This window comes from Balaenoptera ricei, chromosome 17, assembly GCF_028023285.1.
Source record: "Balaenoptera ricei isolate mBalRic1 chromosome 17, mBalRic1.hap2, whole genome shotgun sequence".
Taxonomy (NCBI): Eukaryota; Metazoa; Chordata; class Mammalia; order Artiodactyla; family Balaenopteridae; genus Balaenoptera; species Balaenoptera ricei.
Window position 1 is genome coordinate 57,805,355 of NC_082655.1, and position 25,080 is coordinate 57,830,434.

Genomic DNA, 25,080 nt, shown 5'->3' on the forward strand with positions numbered 1-25,080 from the left:
AAAAATGGAACATTTGGGGGACGCTCCGTTATGAACCCCTACAATATGTATATAGTGTAGGTTTACCCAGCATAGTTTTAACAAATAAAAGTTGCAAAGCTAGAGTCGTATCTCCAGTTTGTGTTTTGCCAAAAGAGTAGTATGGAATAAAAGACAGGGACAAATAAAGGGAAACAGGAAAATTAGAAGGAATGGAAGACGTAAGGGATGGGCAAAATAGAGGAAAGGAATTTTTTAAAAATTACAGAAGAATGTACAGGCAGGAGAAAGAAAGTCAGAAAAACCACAGACGAAAAAGAAGGGGCCAGATCTGGAAGGACTAGGCAGAAGGGGAGGGGTCAGGAAGCGATCACCAGCGCAGCTTGGGGCTGGGGGTGGGGCAGGGAGTTGGGGGTTGGAGGGCTGTGCTGCGTTGTGGGGCGGGGCCAGAAGAAGCCGAGCCCCATGGGCGGGGCTGCAGGGGCGGGACTTCCTGTCGGAGGCGTAACCAGCCTGACCCTCCTCTCCCTCCGGAAGAGGCCAGCGTTGGATCCGGCTGGTATCCTAGCGAGCCTCAAGCCCTCCATCCCGAGGTGAGACCTTCCTTCCTGCGATCCCGCACCAGCCCTTGGGCGGGCTCGTCGGGCGCTGCCGGCACTGCGGGCGCGGGCGGCTCTCCGGAGTGGTTTGGAGTGGGTGGGCTCGGTCAGCGGTGCGGGATGGCGCCCAGGGACAGAGGCCGCAGTTGGGGCGCCTTCACCCCTGCGGTTTTGTCCTGAGCCACGGCCGAGTGACACCAGGAACGGTCCCTGCGTGTGTAGCGGTTTCGCCCCCGGGATCTCGCTGAACCTTTGCGGCAGCTTGTGTAGAATAATTCCTTTTTCATTTTACCGATTCCAAAGAAGCTCAGAGAGACCTGGCATACTTCCAGGGGCGTGTAGTCCCGGTGTAAGCCCCCGATCCCGTGCTGTCCGCAGTCCCGCTGCTGGGGACAGGTGGCCGGAAGGTGGCATGGCTCCCACCACAGGGAGGGTGGTAACCAGGACAGAAGAAGTTGAAAATGTTTCATGTGTTTGTCTTTGAGAAAGTGAAGGTGAACAAAATCTGTTCCTTTTTGAGATATACTCATAACTGGTTGGAAAGATAAGGCATGCACACAAATGACCGAAATGTAAGGAAAACATTCCTGAGTGCCCCAAGAGCGATGTACAAAGTTTTATGGGGTCTTCCAGGCTTGGGTGTCCTCTGAGCTTCTCACGGCGTGTTCCCTCCTAAGGAATGTCATTCAGACTCAGGACTCAGTTGATGCCTACTCAGATGACTTGCATATTTGTATCTGCAGGCCATACCTCTCCTCTGAGGTCAGGAGCCATACAGTCAGCTGCCTAATTGACATCTCCTTTTGGTTTCACAAAGGTTCCTCATCCTCTACTAATTGAACTTTTGTTCTCCCCACCTCCTACCCAGATCCCAAATTTGACTGTTTTCTATTGCTCCCTGTTTCAGTAAATGTCACCATTATCCATTAAGTTGCCAATGTGAGATATCTGGGCATCATTAGACTCTTCCTCTCCCTCATACTCCATATCCAATCTATTGCTAAGTGCCCTCAGCTTTACCTCCCAAAGCAAATATCCCCACTGTCTACTCTTCCCTCCACCCTCTAATCCATTCTGTTCAGCAGCCACGATGTAATGATTCCTCATGGCTCTCAAATCAAAATCTTACCTCTGAGGCCTCACTGAGGATGATCCCTACTATCCCCCAGCCTCACCCCTCCCCCATTTCTCTTGATCTCTGAGCTGTCACACTTAGGCCTTTCGGTTGCTCTTCACATACCAGGAGTCCTGCAGTTGAGTTAATTAATACCTATTCTCTTGTCCATCAAATCTTGGTTGAACCATGTTCTTAGGGAAACCGTATCTGGTACCTGTGACCAGGTCAGAGTTCCCCTGTTACATGCTTCTCATTGCACTTCTGCTTAGCCTTTATTACATTTGTGATGTTGCATGTGGTCTGTGATTTTTTTTTTGATTAATATCTGACTACCCACTAGAGAGTAAGTGTGAACTCTGCCTGTTTTTCCTCACTGTGATGCATTGCACAGCATATAATAGATATATATTATAATAGATATTCAGCACATAACTCTTAAACGGTTAAACAGATTATGACTTCTGGGTGGAGAATCCCTAGAAGAAAGGGTAGCTTTTGAAATGAGCCTGGAAAAATTGGTAGGAGATATCAGTGCTGTTAGTAGAGGGAGATATGAATGGCTTAAGCAAAGTTTCTGGCTATTGAGAACATCTAGTTCTGTTTAAGCCTAGAAGAAAGGAATGGGAGTAAGTAAGAATGAAGAAAAAAAAAAAAGTTTGGAAACAATTCTTGAAGTGCTCTAAGCAGTTACTCCTATAACTCAAAAAGTGGCTTCCTTTTAAAATTATTTAAATGCTCATATCAAGAAGAAGAAGCAACTAGCAGAAACAGCTCAAAGTATCTGTCCCTTGTCCTCCCTTCTCTTCCCCTCCCTCTCCTCCCCTCCCCATTCCTATACTGTGAGCACCATGATTGGGATTTCCGACCAGTCTTCAAGGTGAAACTCTGTGTAAGTTATTCTCAAATATAAAGATGGCAAAATTAGGGTTGCTTTATAAATGATCCACATTTTTCTGAGTCTGACAGCTTGAAAAGCTTCACTGTCCTGGGTACAGGTTTTAGAGTGTGGTCAAGCCAGTGGTGAGTTATTTTAATCTTCTCTTCAGAAGTCAGTGGAAAGCTGGACAGTTCAGAAGACAAAAATGTGTTGTTTTTTTTTCCCTCTCTGAAACTTGGGGAAATTCCTTTTTTACTTTATTGTTATTTTTTTAGTCCTGGAATTTTCTTTCCTCAGAATGTTATGATAGAAAGAGCAGTGGACTTTACATTCAGAATTGAGTTCGAATGAATTCTGACTGGGTCATCTGTCTAATAAAACCTTGGGCAAATTATTTATAATCACTGAGCTTTAAGTTCTTCACCTTTACAACCTCATTAAAAATAAATTCACATGTATAAAGTACTGAACTACCTGACATTCAATTAGTACCTGTGCCATTTGCTCCTTCCCTTCAAAGCTTCTTTAATTTCTATCTGTGGTTAGTGGAATGCACGGATGCCAAAACTGCAAATACTGAAAACTGTCTGTGTTCCCTGTGTTCTTTCTCTAATTTTCACTTTATTCTTAACCCAAACATGCACCTGTCTTTTAAGATATTTCTTGTGTCCTTTCTTCTCCATTCCCTAGACCAATGCTGTTTTTTAAAATGTCGTATGGTATGGGCACTTTGGGAGACACTTTTATAGAATACTTTTTGTTATGAAAGTGTTTCTACAATAGAAGTGAAGTAATTTAGGTAAAAAGTGTTTCTTAATGGACCTGTGAGTGAATACTGAAAAAAACTGAACTCTAGAATCAGGTAGAGGGTGAATCCTGAATAAAAGTATTTTGCAAATTGAGGTGTTTTTGTGAACGAACTATTCTATGATTAAGATTTTTAGAGATTTGTAACTGCTGTATCTTTGTATGTGTTAAATCTGTTCAGAAGATGGCTGATCCTTGGCAGGAATGCATGGATTATGCAGTAACCCTAGCAAGACAAGCTGGAGAGGTATGAACTGAAATCTTTTCAGCCATGATGTGTTGGATGTGGACAGCCAGCGTGTGGTTGCTTTGTTAAACAAAACATGTACTTTGATTCATCTGTATTTGTTTTCATTTTATTAAACTTTAGTGGAGTGATACTTTAATTTTGTCATTAAACTTTTTGTGATGACAGTTGTGAATCTGAAATAGGATATAAGATTCTATGATTTTATACCCAGAAGGTCATAACCCCTAAGGATTTATTTTATTTACACTGTGGTAAGAAATATTTAAGAATATCATTTAAGACAGATTGAATGTTTCAAACCATTTCTGTATTTCATCTTTTAGTTTGATTTAAAATGACTTACGCTTTTCCTATTTGCTTACCAAAAAATCTTTTTTAGATGGCTCGTGAAGCCCTAAAAAATGAAATGGATATTATGATCAAAAGTTCTCCAGTTGATTTGGTAACTGCTACTGACCAAAAAGTTGAAAAAATGCTTATCTCTTCCATAAAGGAAAAGTATCCGTCTCACAGGTATTTCTTATTTCAATTTCTTGTGATAAAAGTGAAATCTAGGTTGGAGTCAAGAGTACTAGACAGAAATTTTGATTTTAGACTCAGTAATTGACTATACCTAATTTAAGCTGAACGGGAATTTATTTGGAGGGTGTTGGGCAGCTCAGGAGCCCTGAGAGCAGGGCTCAGGTGGGAACCAGGGAGGAAGGCAGAGCTGGTTAGGATTGGGTTAGGGTTCGGAGCCATTGCTTCAGATGCTGCTGGTAGCCTCACTCCTGACTCTGCTCACTTTGGATATTTTTACCCCATTAGCTCAAGATTACAAATCCTGGGCAAGAACATCTGCTAGCTGAACTCAGGTTGTTTGCCTAAGCTCACACTTCCAGGGAGCAGTGAACAGGGGCTATTTGGATTCCTTTATAGTAAGAGGAGTGTTTGGATGCTGGGAAGTTGACGTGACAAGTGTCTGGCATAGACAAGATTTAAAAGTTCAGTTTTATTCTCTATATTGCAAACTTTTTTAGGTGCTAAAGTCAGGGTAGCTTTAAGGAGTTTGAGAGAAAATACTAAAATCAGGGCTTTCTTTATAGGCACAGAAATATAACCAAAATATTGTCATCATTTTAAAGGTTTAACATTGTCATTCTCTACTTCTTCGTGATCATGCCATTGGCCATTCCTGGTGTTTTAGTCACTGAGGAGAAAAAAAATATTTAAAGCTAAATATATGTCTTCTCAATGAAAAGGTTTATAGCCAAGAGAAAAAGAGATACAAGAAAATTATGATAATGATTATTAGGACTGTTCAGTATTGAATAAAGGACATAAATAAAAAAGAAAGTAGCAACGGAAAGAAGAAATCCAGTGAACTCAGACACCATTTACAGAATTCACCTGAGATTTACTGTGTAGCGTGTTTTAGGAAAGCATGTAGACACAGTAATTTTGGTGGGTGATTTGCTTTCTCATTGACTTATTTAACGTTCTGTATATTATCTATTGCTGTATAGCAAGTTACCCTAAAAACTTAACAGCTCTAGACAGCAAACATTTATTATCTTAGAGTTTTCTAGGGTCAGGAATATGGGAGTAGCTCGGTTGCATTGTTCTTGCCAGGGTCTCGTAAAGTTATAGTCAAACTGTGGGTCACCTCAGGCTCCACTGGGGCTGAAGGGTCCATTCACTTATGTGATTGTTGGTGACTTCAGTTCCTCATGGGTGGTCTGCGGCAGCTCCCCTCAGTTCCTTACCATCTGGGCCTCTCCACAGAGCAGCTGATAGCATGGTGGCCGGCTTCCCCCCAGAGCGACAGAGGGAAGGGGACAGAGGAAGAAATAGAGTGAATAAGATGGAAACCTCAGTGCCATTTTGTGAACGAGTCTTCCAAGTTGCACGTTGTCACTTCCACTTTGTTCTATTGGTTAGAAACGAGTCACTAAGTCCAAATTCACACTCAAGGCAAAGGGTGTCAGGCTCTTACCTCTTGAAGAGAGGAGTATGAGAGAATCTGTGGACTTATTTTTAAAACCTCCACATTTCCTTAGTAAGTTCTCATCTGCAACAAATTCACTTTTCAGCATGTGTGCCTTCACTTATCCTGGCATTCCATTTGAGAATTTCGGATTCTGTTATTTTTCACATGACTTTGTTCTGGGGGAAGTAAAACTTTCTCACTTTCATCAGTCTGCAGGAAAAACAATAGAAAAGTGTAGTGTACAGACTTTTGTTATGTTTTATAGTAGACCCTGGGTAGCTTAAGGTTTGAAAATTGTTGAAAGCAATGTAAAGATTCCGAGTTTGTTATTTTTTTTTGTTTTCAGTTTCATTGGTGAGGAATCTGTGGCAGCTGGGGAAAAAAGTATTTTAACTGACAGCCCTACGTGGATCATTGACCCTATTGATGGAACAACTAACTTTGTACATGGGTATGTTTTAAAATTTTAAATATTGTAATTCCTGTTTGTGTGTTAACTGAATGGACTGTTGGATATTTTGTTCACAAACATATATACTTTAGAGAATTGTGTAATTTGTAGAGTAGTTTATAAGTGTATTATGCATAATATTCATCGGCTATGGAAGAGGTGACGAACTATTAATGTTGTAGACTTGCCTTGTGCAGGGAAGTGCCCTGTTCACCATTCTTTTTCTCACTGTTGAAATCACATAAAAATGTATGCAAGCAACATTGCTGCTTTGAGATCAATTAAGGAAATAACTAACTCAATACTGGACTGTTGTCTATATAGAATGGGTTCAATCCAGGAGAAAAAAACTGTTAAAAAGAGCATGGGTTTTAGGATGTGTGAACTTGTGACCTTGAGCAAGTTGCTTAACCTTTCTAAGCCTCAGTTTTTTCTTTTCATTCTATAAAATGGGCACATTAATGGTACCTGCCTCATAGAATTGCTTGTTGATGGGACTCAATGAGTTGTACATTTATATAAGAACTTACTCTAGTGCCTGGCACAAAGTAAGTATATAATTCAGTATATACTGAGAAGTATATGTAGAATATATATACAAAGTAAGTATATAACTCAGGATATTTAGAAGAAAGCCTGATGGAATTGCCAGTGAGAGTTCAAATGAGTAGCCTAGTTTGGTGGGATGACACATAGTTGTTATATTTGAAGTTACCACGTAGCTGTATGTATCTTTACTAATAGAATTGTTAAAGCCATAAAGCTAAGATGTAGAATCGATATGTGATGGAATGTTAATGTTGAAAGATGCTTATAATATTATATAACATAGAGAAGATTATAATACAGTGTATAGTATGATCCCATTTTTGTTAAAATTGAAACTATATTCATGGAATTCTACATTTAAACGGTATGAAATGGCATACAGTGCCAAGTGGCCTTCCCACTTCTGACCCCAGCTCTCAGGACCCATCTCTGGAGGTGACCATTGTTATCAGCTTCTTGTGAATCCTTTCAGAGATGTCTCATGCCTGTAGAAGCATCCTGTATGTATGCATCTGTATATTCTACCCTCCCCATCCCCTACGATTTACACAAAGGGTTGCATACTGTACACACAGTTCTGGGGGAGGAGGGATAAGACTATTCATATGAAAAAATTTGTAAGCAGTTTTATTATGAAAAAACATGTTTGTTGAAAATAAGTTCTATTTTGATAAATTTATGTGTGTGTGTGTTTTTTTTAAAGATTTCCTTTTGTAGCTGTTTCAATTGGCTTTGTTGTAAATAAAAAGGTATGTTGTTTAAATTTATGGTTGGTAAAATGCCTTGCTGTCATTTTCTGAGAAAGAGTAAATGTGTCTCCATAATAAATTTAGGTTTGTCTCTATTCAATTTATGTAGCTGCATTATTTTGAAATAAACTCCAGAACTGTTACACTTGTCATGATACTTTTTCCAGTGAAGAAAATGTAATGTTTTCTGAGAAGATTTTATAAGGAAAAAATACACACAAGTAACTGAAATATGATTCAGTATTTAATCACCATTATATATATGATAGAGTCAGATAAGATAGGCATTGATGTAGGGTCTAAAATGCTTAATGGGAGAGGTGTGCTTTGAGCTAGGAATGCTTTCGTAGGCATTGTGAAGGGAAACACCAGGAAGTGGTAGGGGCCAGACATGGTTAGAAAATGCAGACTATGTTCAGGATCCTGAACACTTGCTGTATCTAAAGCCCAGTAGAGTACAGTCTCTACCTGTTGCATTTCTGTGCTGTTTGGGTATTTGATTGATCAAAACACGAATGATGTTTACTAACATCTTACATAACTGTCTTCAAGAGGCTTGCGATATATTTGATCAGCATGTACACAAGAGAGTTAAGAAATCTCTGAAAATAAAAACACAAATTAGTGCAAATGAAATCTTAGGCACAGGATTGTGTTAATCAGTGAGAACTTTCAAAGGGAGATAGGTGAGCATTTCTCGTTTAATCAGCCCTGGGCTGTTGAACTCCCAGTTCAGTGCAAAAGTTACATGTGTGAACAGATGAAGGTAATATGTAGTGGAACTATGAAAAAAAAAAATACTATGAGAACATGAAGAGGGTGTAACCAATTCTGCCAAGAGTGGTTTGGGGAAATCTTCATACTAAATGGAAGGGGTCTTAGAATTTGGTCATGTGAGTTGGGTCATAGCAAATTAGGGGTTTGCCAGATAAAGAAGAAAAGGAAAGCATTTTAATCAGAAAGAACTGTTTGGAGAAGAGCATGATGTGTGTGGGGAACGGTGAGATGTTCATTGTGAGCAAAACTCTGGAAATGGCAGGAGCAGAACCAATGAGGTGAGTTAGTTGTGGTCTTGCCGTGAGGCACCGTGGCCTGTCCATGTCAGAACATTTAGATTTTGTTTTTAGGTGGTAGGAAACCAGTAGAGGTTTTAAAGTGCAGAGTGACAGATAATTCCAGCAACGTAGAGGTCACACCAGAGGGGCAGGTGATACTGAACTCAGATGGAGGTGGGGAAAATGGCTGAGGAAATGCCAAAAATCAGGAAGTGTTTTCAAGATAAAATTGGAAGGAAGTGACTAATGGGAAAGGAATGAGGCATGAGTGATCAGCTAGTGAGTGAATTTGACCTCCTCAGTTGAGGTTTCTGCAAGCCTAGGTTCTGAAGCACAGCTTCTGACCTGTGAAGATGGGGTTGGTGGGAGCCACAGTTAGAGAGGTAGTTGAATTTGTGGACTGGAAAGAACAAACCTGTAAGAATCGAGAGAGCTAAAAGGGAAATGGAAGAATGAAAAACCCTGGGGAACACAACTTTTAGGGGTTAGGCAGAGAAGAAGGTCATAAGAAAATGTGACACCAAGACAGATCAGTGAGTGTGGTAGGACTAGGAGAATACTGCCAGGAACACAGAGTATGGGATTAACTGATGGTGGTCAGCAGTCTCCAAATCTTCAGAGAAGGCATTTGATTAGCAAGAGTGCATTGATGATCTCTTTGCAAGGAGTTGCAGGAGATGTGTGATCAGGGAAGAAGCCGAATTGTAATGTAGTAAGAGAATGGGAGATGCAAAGTCTAGACCACTCTTTGGCAGTGAAGAGAAAAGGAGAAGGTAATGTTTTGAAGGTTTTGTGAGGCAGGAAGAAATTTGGCTAGAAGTACCGGAATGAAAGTCCAAGAGAGGAGGGATCAGTTGATGGGGCAGGTTTTCAGAGAAGTATAACACAGGAGGAAGGATTCAACCTAGAAAACAGGAACGATCTGTCTTCATCTGAGGCAGGAAGGAGAGAGGTCAAGGTGGGTACCCTTAAATTTAGAAATGGATGAGACAGGAGTCAAGTGTTTAGGTCTGATGACTTCTTTCCTCTGAGTAAGCTGGGAATTAGCATTTTAAATATCCCACGGTTTAGCCCTTTGAAAACATTATTAGTATACCAGGTTTTCTTGTTACTTTCTTAGAAAAAGTGTGGATGAAATGAGAAAGAATACTCAGATTTGGTAAAGGAAACTTGTTTTCCTTCTGCAGATGGAATTTGGAGTTGTATACAGTTGCATGGAGGATAAGATGTATACTGGCCGGAAAGGAAAAGGTGCCTTCTGTAATGGTCAAAAACTACAGGTTTCACGCCAAGAAGGTAGGTTTATCCTCTAATTTTTGGTGTGATTGATATTATATATTCGTATGCTATTGTTTTTGAATGTTAACCTATAGAGCTCTCCAAGTGTTAACTGATTCATAAATTGTGTCTGTTTTCTCTGTACTTTTTAATTGTGACCTCAATTTTGGATGTGGTAGTGGAAGCAGGGGAAGCAAGTGCGATAGAGCAGAAGACACTTGAGGCTTGTGTTTTGTCAGGGGCTGGGGAGGAAGGATGAGTAAGAATGACTCTCTGCCCTCATGGCATTCATGTTTTATTGGTTCAGCCACTGCATCTCAAATTCTTTGTAGAATTCCTTTGTTCTGATGCCACTGGGCCCAGTTATTAGTAAATTGAGGGGGAAAAGGCACTTCAAGTTGGGAATCATTAAAAATGAGGCATAAAACTATTATATATAGGATGCATAAACAACAAGGTTCTACTGATAGCACAGGGAACTATATTCAGTATCCTGTGATAAGCCATAATGAAAAAGAATATGAAAAAGAATACATATATATGTATAACTGAATCACTTTGCTGTATAGCAGAAACTAACCCAACATTCAGTTATACATATATATATTCTTTTTCATGTTCTTTTCCATTATGGTTTATCACAAGATATTGAATATAGTTCCCTGTGCTGTACAGTAAGCCTTGTTGTTTATGCATTCTATATATAATAGTTTGCATCTGCTAGTCCCAAACTCCCAATCCTTCCATCCCCCTTGGCAACCACAAGTCTATTCTCTATATCTGAGTCTGAGATATGTTCATTTGTGTCATATTTTAGATTCCACATATAAGTGATATCATGTGGTATCTTTCTCTTTCTGATTTACTTCACTTAGTATCATAATCTCTAGGTCCATCCATGTAGCTGCAAATGGCATTATTTCATTCTTTTTTATGACTGAGTAATATTCCATTGTATGTATATACCACATCTTCTTTATCCATTAATCTGTTGATGGACATTTAGGTTGTTTCTGCTTCTTGGCTATTGTAAATTGTGCTGCCATGAACATAGAGATGCATGTATCTTTTCAAATTATAGTTTTATCTGGATATATGCCCAGGAGTGGGATTGCTGGATCATACAGCAACTCCATTTTTAGTTTTTTGAGGAACCTGCATACTGTTTTCCATAATGGCTGCACCAATTTACATTCCTGCCAACAGTGCTACCATTTAATTTTAATTTTTGTCTTGTTTCAAATCTATATATAAATTATTTAATTTCTAAATTCCACTTTTAAAAAAAATATGTAAGGTGTTTGCTCGTTTCCCACTAAATGTATCATGCATGCAGGCAGATTGGTTATATTCTGTACTTTTGGGGGGGTGGTCTAAGGAGCTAGACTCTTTTTGATGATTATAAAAATGATGATAAAATAACTAAAAGAGATAATAAATTGATAAGTATTTTAATATTTAAAGCCTTAGAAACAAATATGATACAACTAGGAAGAGGAATAAAAATGTCCAATTTGTTCTGAGTTACAAGTGTCAAATTTTTTATCAGAATTCTTATTAATAAACCCTAATGATTATTTAAAACATTTTCTTTTAGATGTTACCAAATCACTCTTGGTGACAGAGTTGGGCTCTTCCAGAACACCAGAGACTGTGAGAATTATTCTTTCTAATATGGAAAGGCTTCTTTGCCTTCCCATCCATGGGTAAGCTCTTTTCACTTTCTCCCTAAAGTTGAACATTCTATGTTAACATTATAGATAATTTGACATTCTAAGGAATGAATTTTTCTTTAGAAATGAATTTTTTAATTTATAGACATGGGATCAGTACCGTAATTCTAATTTTATAATGTAATTTTTAAAACTTTTATTTGAAAATAATTTCAAATTTAACAAAATTTTCAGAAATAAAAAACTACAAGAAACAGTAGTATACAGTTTACCCAGATTCACCTGTTGTTAACATTGTACCCCATTTGCTTTATCATTTTATCATTCCTTCTTTTCTCTGTCTCTGTCTCTGTCTCTCTCTCTCTGTGTATGTGTGTGTGTGTGTGTGTGTGTTTGTGTAAATATACTCCTTTTTTCCCCTGAACTATTTCATGGTAAATTATTTACCATGAAAAATTATTTACCATGGCTCTTTACCCCTAAATACTTCAGTTTGTTATTTCCTAGGAATAAGGGTACTCTCTTCCATAACCACAGTACAATTATTGACTTCATGAATTTGCTCTTTATTTAGTCCACCATCCATACATATATAGCTTTGTCAGTTGATCTAATAATGTCTTTTATAGCATTTTTCTTCCTCCAGTGCAAGATTCAGTCTAGGGTCAGTATTATGTTTAGTTGCCATGTCTCTTTTGCCACCTTTAATCCAGAACATTTCCACAGCCTAAGTAATTACCCACTTCCTCTAAGTTTTCAAGTTATTTGCATAGAGGTACACAAGGTAGAATCTTATAGTTTATTTCTGGCCTCTCTGTATCAGTAGTTATTTCTCCCTTACCATTTCTTATTTTGTATATTTGTGCTTTCTTCTTCTTTTTAAAAAATCTTGATTAAGTTATTTGGTGGTTTATCTATTTTATGTTTTTTCAAAGAACCAGGATTTTGCTCATCTGGTCTACTGTTTTTCTCCTCTGCTTTATTATTTTCATCGTTATGCTTTCTTTTTGTTCATTTTGTTGTTTCCTTTTTTTATTTCCTTTTTAAGTAGAAAATTTATTTTTATGCTTTGATTTTTATTGATGTAAGTATTTAGGCTATGAATTTTTATCTGATTACTGCTTTAAATGTATGCCATAGATTCTGATGTGTTTTCATTGCAATTATTTTTCAAAAAATTTGTTACTTCTGTTTGTATTTCCCTTTTCACCCAAGAGTTGTGTTCTTAAATTTCCACGAGGAAATTACTTTTTTTGCTTTTATAATTTCATTTTTAATTTGTAGTTTTATTACATTGTAATAAATATATATTATGGAACTTTATGTCTTCTTTGTGCCCAGTATATGATCAGTTTTTGTGGAACTTCCATATGCACTGAAAAAAAAGTACACTCTGTATTGTACTTTGATGTTTGGACTTGAAATCTACTTTGACATCAGAATTGTGACTGGTAAATCTTTGTCCACGCTTATTTTTAGTCCTTTTGAATCACTGAGTTTTAAGTGCATCTCTTGAATACAGCATAGAGTGGAGTTTTGCTTTATAATCAATTTGAAAATCTTTTTTCTTTTGATAAAAAAGTTAGTCTTATTCATTTACTGATATGACTGTTTTTTTGGTCTCAATTCTGTTGTATTATCTTACATTGTAATTACTTTGTATATTATGTTATAGTTACTGTATTTATTTGGTGTACCCTCTCTGCTTTTTTTCTTTTTAGAAATAGAAATTTATGAAAGGTTCAATTTTATTCTAGTGGGTTTCTTTTATATTAAAACTCTTTATAATGCTCTTAATATTCTCTTTTCTTACTTGACCATTTACTCTCTGTAAAGGCTCCAGAACGTTTTGGCTTCCACCTGTTGCCTATATAACATTCAGTGATTTTACTCTACTTTCCCCTTTTTCTCTCCCTTTTCATCCAGTTTTTTAAGTTACGTTCTTTCTACTTTGTCAGACATATTATTATTACATATTCTTTCACCCACGGTTCCATCCTGTGGTCTTAGTTTTTGACTTTATAAAATGCTCACAGTCCTTCCATGAAGTTTTCCTGGTGTCAAAAGTTCATAAATAACAGAATTAAAACCAGTGAATCACTGAAGTATAATTAGTAAAAGTTTATTATTCACACACCAAAAAGACAGTTTGCAAACCAGGATCACCCTGACCAAAACATGAAATGAGGCTCAGGCATATATTGTTATAAAGCAGCTTATAAAGTGAGAAAGCAGTGACTATTTATTCTTCACAGTGATTGGCTATAATAGAATTTTTTTTAATTATAGGGAATTGATTAGTGGTTACCTCATATCAACCTTGAGAAACAACTTAAGTTTTGCTTGTTATTTACAGAAGCATAAGCAAGAAATGACCCAGGTTGAGTTAGTTTTGCAAAATATGCTAAATTAAGCTTTGTTTGCATGACTAAACTGGTTTTGTCTGCTCAGGGAATTTTCAAGGCTGGTCTCTGTTTGTTTTTGATTTAACACCAATCACCTTTAGATTAGATGAAGCTCATCTCTTAGTAGATTCCTTGAGAAGGGCACATGCACACAGTATTCCATGAGATCTGGCACATTCCAAACTGTTTTTCTGTGGTCTTGAAACGTGAAGGACAGCTTGGCTGGATAGAACATCCTTAGTGAAAGAAAGTATAAAGTACATTTCTTTTTTTTTTTTTTAGAAATTTATTATTTATTTATTTATTTATTTTTTTCTTCGTGGGCTTTCTCTAGTTGCGGTGAGTGGGGGCTACTCTTCGTTGCGGTGTGTGAGCTTCTCACTGCGGTGGCTTCTCTTGTTGCAGAGCACGGGCTTTAGGCGCGCGGGCTTCAGTAGTTGTGGCACGTGAGCTCTAGAGTGCAGGCTCAGTAGTTGTGGCGCACAGGCTTAATTGCTCCAAGGCATGTGAATCTTCCCAGACCACGGATCGAACCCATGTCCCCCACGTTGGCAGACGGATTCTTAACCACTGCGCCACCAGGGAAGTCCTGAAGTACATTTCTTAAAAATGCTATTACAGGGTTTCCCTGGTGGCACAGTGGTTAAGAATCTGCCTGCCAATGCAGGGGACACGGGTGTGAGCCCTGATCCAGGAAGATCCCACATGCCGTGGAGCAACTAAGCCCGTGTGCCTGGAGCCCCTGCTCCACAACAAGAGAAACCACTGCAATGAGAAGCCTGTGCACTGCAACAAAGAGTAGCCCCTGCTCGCTGCAACTAGAGAAAGCCCGTGCGCAGCAATGAAGACCCAACACAGCCAAAACTAAAATAAATAAATTAATTAAAAACCCAAATTAAAAAAAAAATGCTATTACACTGTTGCCTTGCTTTGTATGTTATGAGAAATCTGATGCCAATTTAATCTTATTGGCTTCTAAATTATTTCATGTTTTACTTGGAGGCTCTGAGAAAATTTTTTTTCTTTTAATCTTCTATGCCTGACACTTTTATAAGGGTATATCTTGGAATTGCTCATTCTGGGATGTTTTCTCCCTATAACAGGTAGATTCATATCTTTTTTTTTTTTTTTTTCCCGGAAAGTTTTCTTGAGTTTTAGTTTTAAATATTAGTTCACTTCTGCTGTTTTCATTTTCTTCTTCAGAGACACCAGCAGGAACATTAAATCTTCTTTGTTTCTTCCCTTTTAACCACTTTCTCTCCAACCCGTTTTACTTCTTTCTTTTATTGCTTTTCCTCACTGCCCTTTATTAAGTTTTCATTTGCATCAGTTCTCTTTAGGGAACCTTGCGATTTAGTCTTCATTCCTGATAGAATTTTGTCTTTTTTCTCCCACTTCTTTTCTGAGTTCAGTTATCTCTTGTTTTATTTTTTCCTTGTTTTATTTTGTTTTGTTCATTTCTGTGCTTAATTTTTTGCAGAGACACTTTATGAGTCAAAAAAACCCCAAACACTTTTATTAGCAATGTCTGATGTTTCAGAGTAGATTTGTGTGGATGTGTCTACTTTTTCTATTTCTGTTCACTTTGAGATCCAGGTTTCTGGTTTCAGGGCTCCTTATCCTGTCAGTTCTGCCCTTCTGTGTAGGTTCTGTTATGAATTTCTGTTAAGTGGTAGTGGGAGGTGAGGATTGGCATGTCTTGTTTCTCTTTCATTTCTCAGGATCTTTAATTTTTTCACTCTTAGCTCCTGCTTTTCCTTCACTTTGTCCCAAGAGATACCACCTCTTTTTATTTTAAATTGAAGTATAATTATATATTAATTATAAATGACATTTATGAGGCAAAGTAAATCATTATGGGTCAATTTCCTTTGTGTAATTTTTTAGGATTTGTTTAATGAAATGCTCTGTATTTGTTTACTTTAATGATGTTTTCTGGTATCATGCTTTAGGGAATCATTTCTTCATAAATATAGCTACTATTTTTTGAGGCCCTTTTATATGCTAGGCCCTCTGCTTGGTGCTTTACGTCTGTTGTTTCTAATCATTGCAGCCATAGCCAAGGTAAGTTGGTATCTCCATTTTGATGACAAGAAAGCTAAAACTTGAAGAAGGAACTTTTTCAAAATTATAGTTTTTAAGCAACTGAGCAGAGGAGCAAACTCAAATCTTTGTGATTCTGAAGATAGTCTTTTTTACTCTGTACCATCCTAGCTGTATAGGGGGAACAGACTAACATAGAATTCAGGACACAAATGCAAAATCTAGACCACAGCCTCAATTATTTGGTAATTAATAATATTTTGTAATATTTGTCCATAAAAGAATATGCTTTCTGATCAAAAGACCTCTTGACCGAGAGCCACTGATATACATCAAAAGTAGACAGAAGCATAGCCTATATGCTATGCTGGAAGAACAATGCCTATAGCATTGTTCTTCCAGCCTAGGGTTCTATGTTTGAATAGAATACCAAGAGATAATTTGTGAACGATCTTGATATTTTCTTTCTATGACATGAGATATGAACTATCACATATCCCTTGAGAAAAGGAGGAAAATACACCATTATTTATAAACTAAAAAATGCCACTAAAGTTAATTTGGGTTTATATATTTGGAAAGCAGTCAAACACCTATGGAAGTTTATTGAGGTTGCTAGTTCTTTCTTAAATTTGATATATAGTAAGAATATAGGCAGTAAAATGTATTTGAAATCAAGGGCATCATGTAATTCTGATCCTTTTTTTTTTTTTTAAATTGCTTTGGCATGAAGGATGTACTCAGGTGTAGTACTTTTTTTATTTTTAAGAAACAAAACAAATACCACATTAGTCATCAATTTCCCATTATTTCTTTTTTTTTTAAATTTTAATTTAATTGGGGTAGAGTTAATTTACAATGTTTTGTTTGTTAGTTCAGGTGTACAGCAAAGTGATTCAGTTATACATATACATATATTCATCCTTTTTTAGATTCTTTTCTCATATAGGTTATCCCAGAATATTGAGTAGAGTTTCCTGTGCTATACAGTAGGTTCTTGTTGGTTATCTGTCTTACATATAGTAGTGTGTGTATGTTCATCCCAGTGTGTGTATGTTCATCCCAAGCTCCTGATTTATCCCTCCCCCCTATGTCTCCCCTTTGGTAACCATGGCTTGTTTTCTATATCTGTAAGTCTGTTTCTGTTTTGTAAGTAAGTTCATTTGTTCCATTTTAAAAAATTAGATTCCACATATCATATGCTATCACTCATATGTGGAATCCCCTTATTTCTTTAAAAATAAATAGTGAAGGAACTCAGTGAACAGACCTGACTGCTCTATTTTCAGAGGTTTAAACAGCTAAAAAAGAAGCTTGAGTAAAACCCATTTGAAAGTAGTAACTTACAGACATGATGACCTCTTTTTCTTAAACATTTCAGTGTGTATATTTTTGATAAAAGGGACATTCTCTAACATAACCACAATTACTAAAATCAGGCAATTAAATTTGATATATTATCTAATATAGCGACTTAATTCATATTTTGAAAGAATTCTAATCCAAGATCTAATCCAGGATCATACACTGCATTTAGGTGCCATTTCTCATCAATTTCTTTTAATCTGGAGCAGTTGCTTAGTCTATCTTTTATGACCTAGACATTTTTGAAAAACGTAGGGTAATTATTTTATAGTATGCCTGTTGACTTGAATTTGTTGGGTTTCCTCATGATTAGATTTGGGTTATGCATTTTGGGCAGGAATGCTACAGAAGTACTGTTATTTCCTTCTTAGTGCATTATATCAGGAGGCACATGGTACCTTTTTGTCCCATTATTGAATACTAACTTTGATCACTTGGTAATGATCTTGCTATCTTTCCCATTGTAATTATTATGTATCTTATAGGGAGATACTTTGATACGTAAATATCATTCATCCACTCATTTTAGCATTTATTGTTGATTCTTTCCTGAATCAGTTATTATTATAATGGCTAATAAAGTAATGTCTGTACTTACCTTAACTTGATATATTTCCAAGGAAAAGCTACTGTGAGAAAGCAAACCTGAAATAATCTTTCCAGGCAGGCCTAGATCTAAGCAGAGCCCACCAGTGCTGTTATGTCTTTGGTCATGTGTACTGATGCCCATGCAGTTGGGGATGACCAGGAGTACATTTTCACCCTTCTACAAACTACTTGTATTGTGGGGCTCTTGTCCCTGGGTTTAGACCACAATGAATATACATGCATGCCATGATAGTAGAATTATAGCATTTTCTTCAGTTTTTTTCCCCAAAATATCCTTGTTTTAAAGTTTATATTACAAATGATTGCTTCATAAGGATTAGTTTTGTCATTTATATAGTGCATCATGACTGTTGCATCAGTCAACACTTAAAAGAAACTGAAGTTAAGGAGGAATGCCTTATTTGAAATAATTTCTTTTTCTATCTTATTTTTAAAATGTTATTTGTTAGGATCCGAGGTGTTGGAACAGCAGCTCTTAATATGTGCCTTGTGGCAGCTGGAGTTGCAGATGCATATTATGAAATGGGAATTCACTGCTGGGATGTAGCAGGTGCTGGCATTATTGTGACTGAAGCTGGTGGAGTACTCTTGGATGTAACAGGTAAAATTATGCGACAGTAAAGCATTTTTCTTTCCATATCTGTTGGACCTTCCTCTATATATGGGTTTTTTCCTTTAATGTTTGGTACATATTATACCTCAGCTCTTAAGGCAAAAAAAGCCATGTAATTTTCTACACAATCAAAATAACAAACATTGGGAGATAGAGGCAAGGATAAGAAGCTAATGGTAGCATGGGATTAATAATGATAAATGGCTTAGCCTCTTCAAATATGAGTATCAGGAACTCTTGAGAGGCTATAGAAAAAGTCTAGAAGGTCACTGAATCTGAGAATTGTACCAAGAGTTCTTTGAATGGTGACCATGGTGGTGGTTGAACATGGACTTCATCCACCATCACTTTCTGCCTTGAGCCTAGAGGGGCTACATATTTCCTCTGTGCTGGTGGTGAGATTTTTAAAAGTAAGATTGAACCTGGGTTAAAATAATTCATCAGTGATCTGGGAGAAAGGCAGCAAAGAATTAAGGAAATGGGAAGGAGAGTGGTGTGAAAATGCATTGGAGTCAGATTTTCTGTCCATAGATTCCCAAACATTAAAGAGGTAATAAGAGTAATAAAAATAAGAAATAGAACACACAAAAGGTGAAATAGAGAAAAGATGACATTTTCCAGCCTAGTGTGATTGAGATACCAGTTCCCTCCACAACCAGTATTTACTATAAGAAGGTGCTTAGAAACTCATTTATGTATTATCAAAGCTTAAGCATTATGGTTATGTGACAACATAGATCTTTTTAAAGATAGTCGAAAGTATTAAAATGTTATGATTGACCATAGTACATATTGCTATGCGAGTTTTATAGGAATTATTTTTGTAAAGGATATAACCATGTTCCATATTTGATTTTAGGTGGACCATTTGATTTGATGTCACGAAGAATAATTGCTTCAAGCAATAAAACAATAGGAGAAAGGATAGCCAAAGAAGTTCAGATAATACCTCTTCAAAGAGATGATGAAGATTAATTCAAACAGCTTCACACATTCAATCACAGTTGCATCTCTCCAGGTTTGCTGATGGTGTTACAAAATTCAGGACATCTGTTTCACTTGAATAATATGATTGGTTTAAATTGTCTTCGATGTCCAGATTAAAAATTGCAACTTGTTCTGTATTTTACTAAGAGTAGGTATGCAAGAATGGCTGAAATGTTTGTTTCATTGTTTTAAAAATTTGTGCGTGTTAAGAATGTACTTTGGGAAAAATATGCAGGCAGTTGATGAGACAGGTATCACATCAACTGAAATAGTCAATTAGCAATTTAGAGTTTCTAAGTATTTATGAGCCTCTGAAATTTTGACTTAACTATTTATGTGCATATGCATTCTTAATTAGAAAGTTAACTTTTTGGAAAAATTTTTTCCTTTAGTTCCAAAAACCATACTTAACTAAATTTGTAAGAAGTATATAATGAGTAGTTCCTAGACCAAGGTTTCTTTCTTTGCAGAGAACCTTATTTTATTCATCAGTGTAGCACCAAACATGGTACCTGTTAAATAGTAGGCAATCCAAAAATAAGCATTGAAAGAATGAATATTTTAAAGGTAGCAATTCCTAGTTGCTACATAAAGTAATGAGCTCATCATTCTGTAATTTTACTTCAGGTTTGGAAGTAGAAATTATCTAGTCATCCTTTTTTTCACATTACCATTCCTTTTAACATTTCACATTACCACGCCATTTCAATTAACTGTATCTATACCTCCTGATACATTTCAATTACTGTACCTCCTGATATCATTTATTATTGTGGGCATTTCTGCAGTTTATGTGTTTTTCAAAACACTGCATTGCAGTATTTGTTTGGATTTCTTTAAAGTCCATATATAAAAGAGAAGAAACAGTTTCAGAAAAGCACTTTCATCAGGTATCTGATGTAACTAGATACTGTATGACACTTTACTAAACTCAAAATTCATGTTTTCAAGATGTTCAGACTGATCTGGCTGAGCACAGGAACCTGGCAGATATACTGTATTGTTAATATTGAGCTATTTCTTTCTTCCCAAACTCCTTATTTACCTTTGTTGATTCTATTCAGCCTTTAAATATTCCTTAATAGTCTTTGGCTTCTCAAACTCAAAAAGAAAATTGTTCTGGGTCATAGATATTTTTAAAAGAATAACTTATTGCTTAGCCTTGTCCTTTGACACATGAACAGTATTAAGTTTTGTTATAGGCTCACGTGAGCCTTATATTTGATGAAAGGAGAAGTGCTTCTATAAAGTTTTCAAGAGAGGATTTTTTTTTTTTTAAATTGGCATACACATCTAATACATTAAATGTCTATGAACCTAAGATTTGAGTATTATAATTACTGTATTTGTACTGTTGGTCACATGCATCTCATACTGTATTATTCTAAGACAGGTTGTTTTGCAATTAAATATATTGTGATTAAGAATATGATCATGAATAAAATTTTAAATAAAAAGTATATATATGTTATAGTCAGGGTTTATAGTCTTCCCAAATGTGTACACACACACACATAAAATATACACAGTTGAACACCCCTCCTTTTTAAAATAAAAAATGAGCTCATTCTGTCATGTACTTGTATGTGAAGTGTTCTTTGGATTCAATTTGAGTTACTAGCTATTCCTAGAAATGATTTACAATGTCTGGGTCAGTAGTTTGCCTGTGATATGTATCATTTTGACTCAGTTGTCCTTCATTTCAAGATCTAATCTAGAGCCTAAGATACAATGTTTAAAGAGAGAAAAAATAATCATTTCATATGATAGAAAAAATCTAGAAGGTCACTGAATTGTTGTTTCCATTTGCTTCAAGTTCATAACCCCCTATCTTTACCCTGCCTCATTTGGAAAAATTAATTCTTTTGTTATCCAATTAATACATACACATAGTTCAAAATTTCAAATAATATACAGAGCTCAGAAGGAAAAGTGACATTTTCCTATCCCATTCCACCTCACCCCTAAGTTGATCTCCCCAAACTCTTTAAGTAGTTTCTTTTGGTATTTACCTCCATCTTAAAAAAAAAAAAAAAAAAAAAAAAAAGAGAAACATATTCTGTTACATCTTTATTTATTGACTTTATTAATTATCTATTAACTTGCTATTATGGAAGATGAGGATTTTGTACTCTTAACTCCATGACTTACTTTTAGCTCCTCCTTTCTATTCTTCTAGTATAGTGATATCTATTATTTGTTGTTGTTGTTAAATTTATATTCAGTGTTTAACTTAGGACTTTTATTCCCTGCTAACTAGTAGTGTGTTATGATTACATTTTCTTTCCTGTGCAACTTTTTGTTCTTTCTGAAATTGATAAATTTTCCACAGGTGCTCTTTGTTTTCCGTTTGTTCAACCATAGTCAGGTATTCTCTTCTATTAGTACTATTTTCTTTTCCTCTTGAAGATAGATCTATTGGGGCCCTTTTCCTTTTCTTCTAGTCTGATTGGTTCCTGGCTAGATATGCTGTATGGCAGTCCTTCTGGGGCTTCCCTTTGCTTCTAAAAGATAGCAGAGGAGAATATCTTCCTGACCTTGGTAGACAAAGAACTGGTAAATAGGACGCAAAAAGCATTATGCATAAAGGAAATTGATTAATTGGGCTACATTAATATTAGGAACTTCTACCATCAAAATATACCAGAGAGTCAGAGGGCAACCCACAGAATTTGTAATACATACACCTGACAAAGTATATCCAGCGTATATAAATAACTCCTACATATCAAGTTCCAACAAACCCCCAATGATACCAAGGATTGATAAGGATGTGAAGCACCTGGCCGCCTCTATCACTCCAAAGGCTCTGCCCTTTTTTAAAATTTATTTATTTATTTATGGCTGTGTTGGGTCTTCGTTTCTGTGCGAGGGCTTTCTCTAGTTGTGGCAAGCGGGGGCCACTCTTCATCGTGGTGCGCGGGCCTCTCACTATCGCGGCCTCTCCTGTTGCGGAGCACAGGCTCCAGAAGTGCAAGCTCACTAATTGTGGCTCACGGGCCCAGTTGCTCCGCAGCATGTGGGATCTTCCCAGACCAGGGCTCGAACCCGTGTCCCCTGCATTGGCAGGCAGATTCTCAACCACTGCGCCACCAGGGAAACCTGGTTCTGCCCTTTTTGAAGTGGCCAGTGATGTCCTAATTTAAAGAAGAAAAATCTTTTATGCTATTAATTTACTTGACCTCTCTGTAGTTTTTCATCTCACCCGTTCTCTGTGTTTTTAAAATTACATTTGTCAAATTCTCCTCTGTCCACTTCTTGTCAGTCTTATTTGCTGACTCTTCTTCCTCTGGTGAAGATACTGTGCTATGAGAGAGCCATTCTTGGTCCCCGCTTCTGTCAAGTCACTCAGGAAACTCATTCATGTCCCTGACTTCAGCTATCACAACCATTCTGCTGAGTCCCAAATCCAAATCTTAACTTAGTGCCCGCATTTCCCTTGTGAGTTCTTACCCTGATTCATCTCTGTCTCCTTGCTCGACGGCCCCTTCTGAATGCCCTCTACTTTTATCAGCTCAACATGTCTCTAACCAAACTAATGAATTTTCTGCTCATAATTTTCTGCTACTGTCCTATATACATTCCCACCCCATCCTCTCAAATAAGAATCTGTTATATTTGATGTGTCCTTTCCACTAGTCTTCCATTCCACTTTGTCAAAACCAAGTTTTTCATAATATTCCCCTCTCCCCACCCCCCCAATATTCCCATCAAATACTCCAGCCAAACAAACACTTGCTCTTCACTGGACTCCTCTGAGACTTTTCAGATAATATTCTTTCTGCCCAGTATTATTACAGTAATACTGATCACTTTTTATGACTGTAAAGATACCTCTAAGTCACAATGATTCCCCTTTCACTGGGACCTGCCCCCAACACACAGGGCTGTCCCTACTGTTACCATGTCTGTAGGTGATATGGTTCTGCCCCCTGATTAATTCATGAGATGACATCTGACCCAAGCAGGACAAGTGAAATTTGCTAGGGAATTGGGCATTTTGAACCCAGTTAGGAATAGGAATAGGACAGAAATTAGGAATGATTGGGAATAACTTACAAAGTTGAGGTCAGTACTGAATATGAAGTCACGCGCTTCTCAGGGAGTGGCTGACCCTCAGGCTGGATATCAGCATTAAATCCCACAAATCTTCCAGCTTAAGAAGAATAGAAATAGGCCGTATGTCACATGTTCTAATTTCTAGTATTCCATATGTTATATATTTATATCCCTTTTAGGTTGTTTATTCCCTTAAATAACTCATAAAATATCCTTGATAATAAATATTGTTATTAATACTTAGCATTTGTTGAGCACAATGTACCATAAATTATGCTAAGCACTTTTCATTCATGATCATATTTAATTCTCACAATAACCCCAGGAGAGGTTATTATCCTCATTTTACTGAGGCACATAGATGTTATTTAATTAAACCAATTTTCCTGCTCAAGGCCATACAACTAAGTGGTGGAACTCATGTAGAGATACAGCTGAGTCCACAGTCTTAACCCACCACCCAGTGGTCCTCTCCCTGGCTGTATGTTAGAATCACCTGGGACATGAGTCTCACTGAGTGAATCTGACTTACTAGGTCTGGAGAGTGGCCTGGCCATCTGTATTTTTTTAAAAATTCCCCAGGTGATTCTCAGGGTAGCGAGAATTGGGAACCGTTTGCTCCAGCGTACTGCTTCCCAGAAATAACCGATTTTTTAGAAGTAGCCGACTCACCTGCCCACACACTCCCTCAGCTCCACAGACCTCAGAAGGTTTCATGATATAATTTGATGTCTTAAACTTGAAATGTTGCTTTGAGTCATCCCGCTGCCACCGAGTGAGCCAGATTTGAAAATTATTGTACCACCTGTTTTTATTTCCACAAATTAACACTAGATGGCAAACTACACATAGGGAATCATCTTATGTTAAGCATTTTTATCTCTGAAACTTTGATTTTTTCCTTCAAATAACCTTATTAGCCAATATTTGAGTTTAATAATATAGTATTAAAACCAGGGGGATTTTTTTCATAAATTGAATTACTCTGTATTGTGGATCAACTCATATTCCCTTAAGCAAAACCATAGATACCCTAGATGTACACTATGGCCTTAATTTTAGTTATTTTTTCAGCTTCAGCTTTAAAAAGGGGTTCATTAATTATAAACGTATATAAAATGAAATATTCGCGAACACTTTTCTACCAATAGATTTTAATGTTCTGTCAAAAACTTGACTCATTAATTAAAACGTTTACTAATGTCCTGCTTACGTTTCCTAGGAAGTTTGTGGAAAGCCAGCCCTGCAAAACCGGGGTCACTTAGTGTTATATGCCCGCTTTTCCTAATGGCTCCCTCATTTTCTTGGAATACAGTTTAAATTCCTAAGTATGAATTAGAAAACCATTCAAGATCTGGCCTGACTCTCCTGTTTTCTCAACTTTTTCACTCCCAGCCCCACATATAACATATATAGAGCTCAGACTAGATTTCTTTCATCTTCAGCAGCATATCTTCTTCTGTTTCATGAATGTTCACTACAAGCTGGGATTTGTTTGTTTGTTTCATAGCATTCTCTCGCACCTTCCATTTTGAAGCCCATCTCAACCCACCTTCACATGTTTAACTTCTACTTACATATTAGGTCTTAGCTTACATGTAACTTCCTCCAAGAAGCCTTCCCTGACCACTCAAGTATGGTTTTGT

The 25,080-nt window shown here is 36.9% G+C and overlaps 1 protein-coding gene across 2 annotated transcripts; it reads left to right on the forward strand.

The window, feature by feature from the left end:
- The first annotated feature begins 486 nt into the window (after positions 1-486).
- Positions 487-20,954, forward strand: IMPA1 (inositol monophosphatase 1). Of its 2 annotated transcripts, none has more exons than XM_059901886.1 (9): positions 487-572; positions 3,561-3,626; positions 4,009-4,142; positions 5,945-6,049; positions 7,302-7,347; positions 9,590-9,698; positions 11,278-11,386; positions 18,225-18,376; positions 19,248-20,954. In XM_059901886.1, the coding sequence occupies exons 2-9, from the start codon at positions 3,564-3,566 to the stop codon at positions 19,361-19,363; spliced, it is 834 nt and encodes a 277-aa protein (XP_059757869.1). In that variant the 5' UTR covers positions 487-572; positions 3,561-3,563; the 3' UTR covers positions 19,364-20,954. The 2 variants fall into 2 exon arrangements, with proteins under 2 accessions (XP_059757869.1, XP_059757868.1); XM_059901885.1 differs by having other exon boundaries at positions 518-572; positions 3,564-3,626.
- Positions 20,955-25,080: the final 4,126 nt, after the last annotated feature.

Bases quoted from the DNA above. Each gene is read 5' to 3' on its own strand.
- IMPA1 (XM_059901886.1), top strand. From the start codon at position 3,564: ATGGCTGATCCTTGGCAGGAATGCATGGATTATGCAGTAACCCTAGCA. The intron at 7,348-9,589 runs GTATGTTGTTTA...TTCCTTCTGCAG, and splicing joins GCTTTGTTGTAAATAAAAAG to ATGGAATTTGGAGTTGTATA. The intron at 18,377-19,247 runs GTAAAATTATGC...ATTTGATTTTAG, and splicing joins AGTACTCTTGGATGTAACAG to GTGGACCATTTGATTTGATG.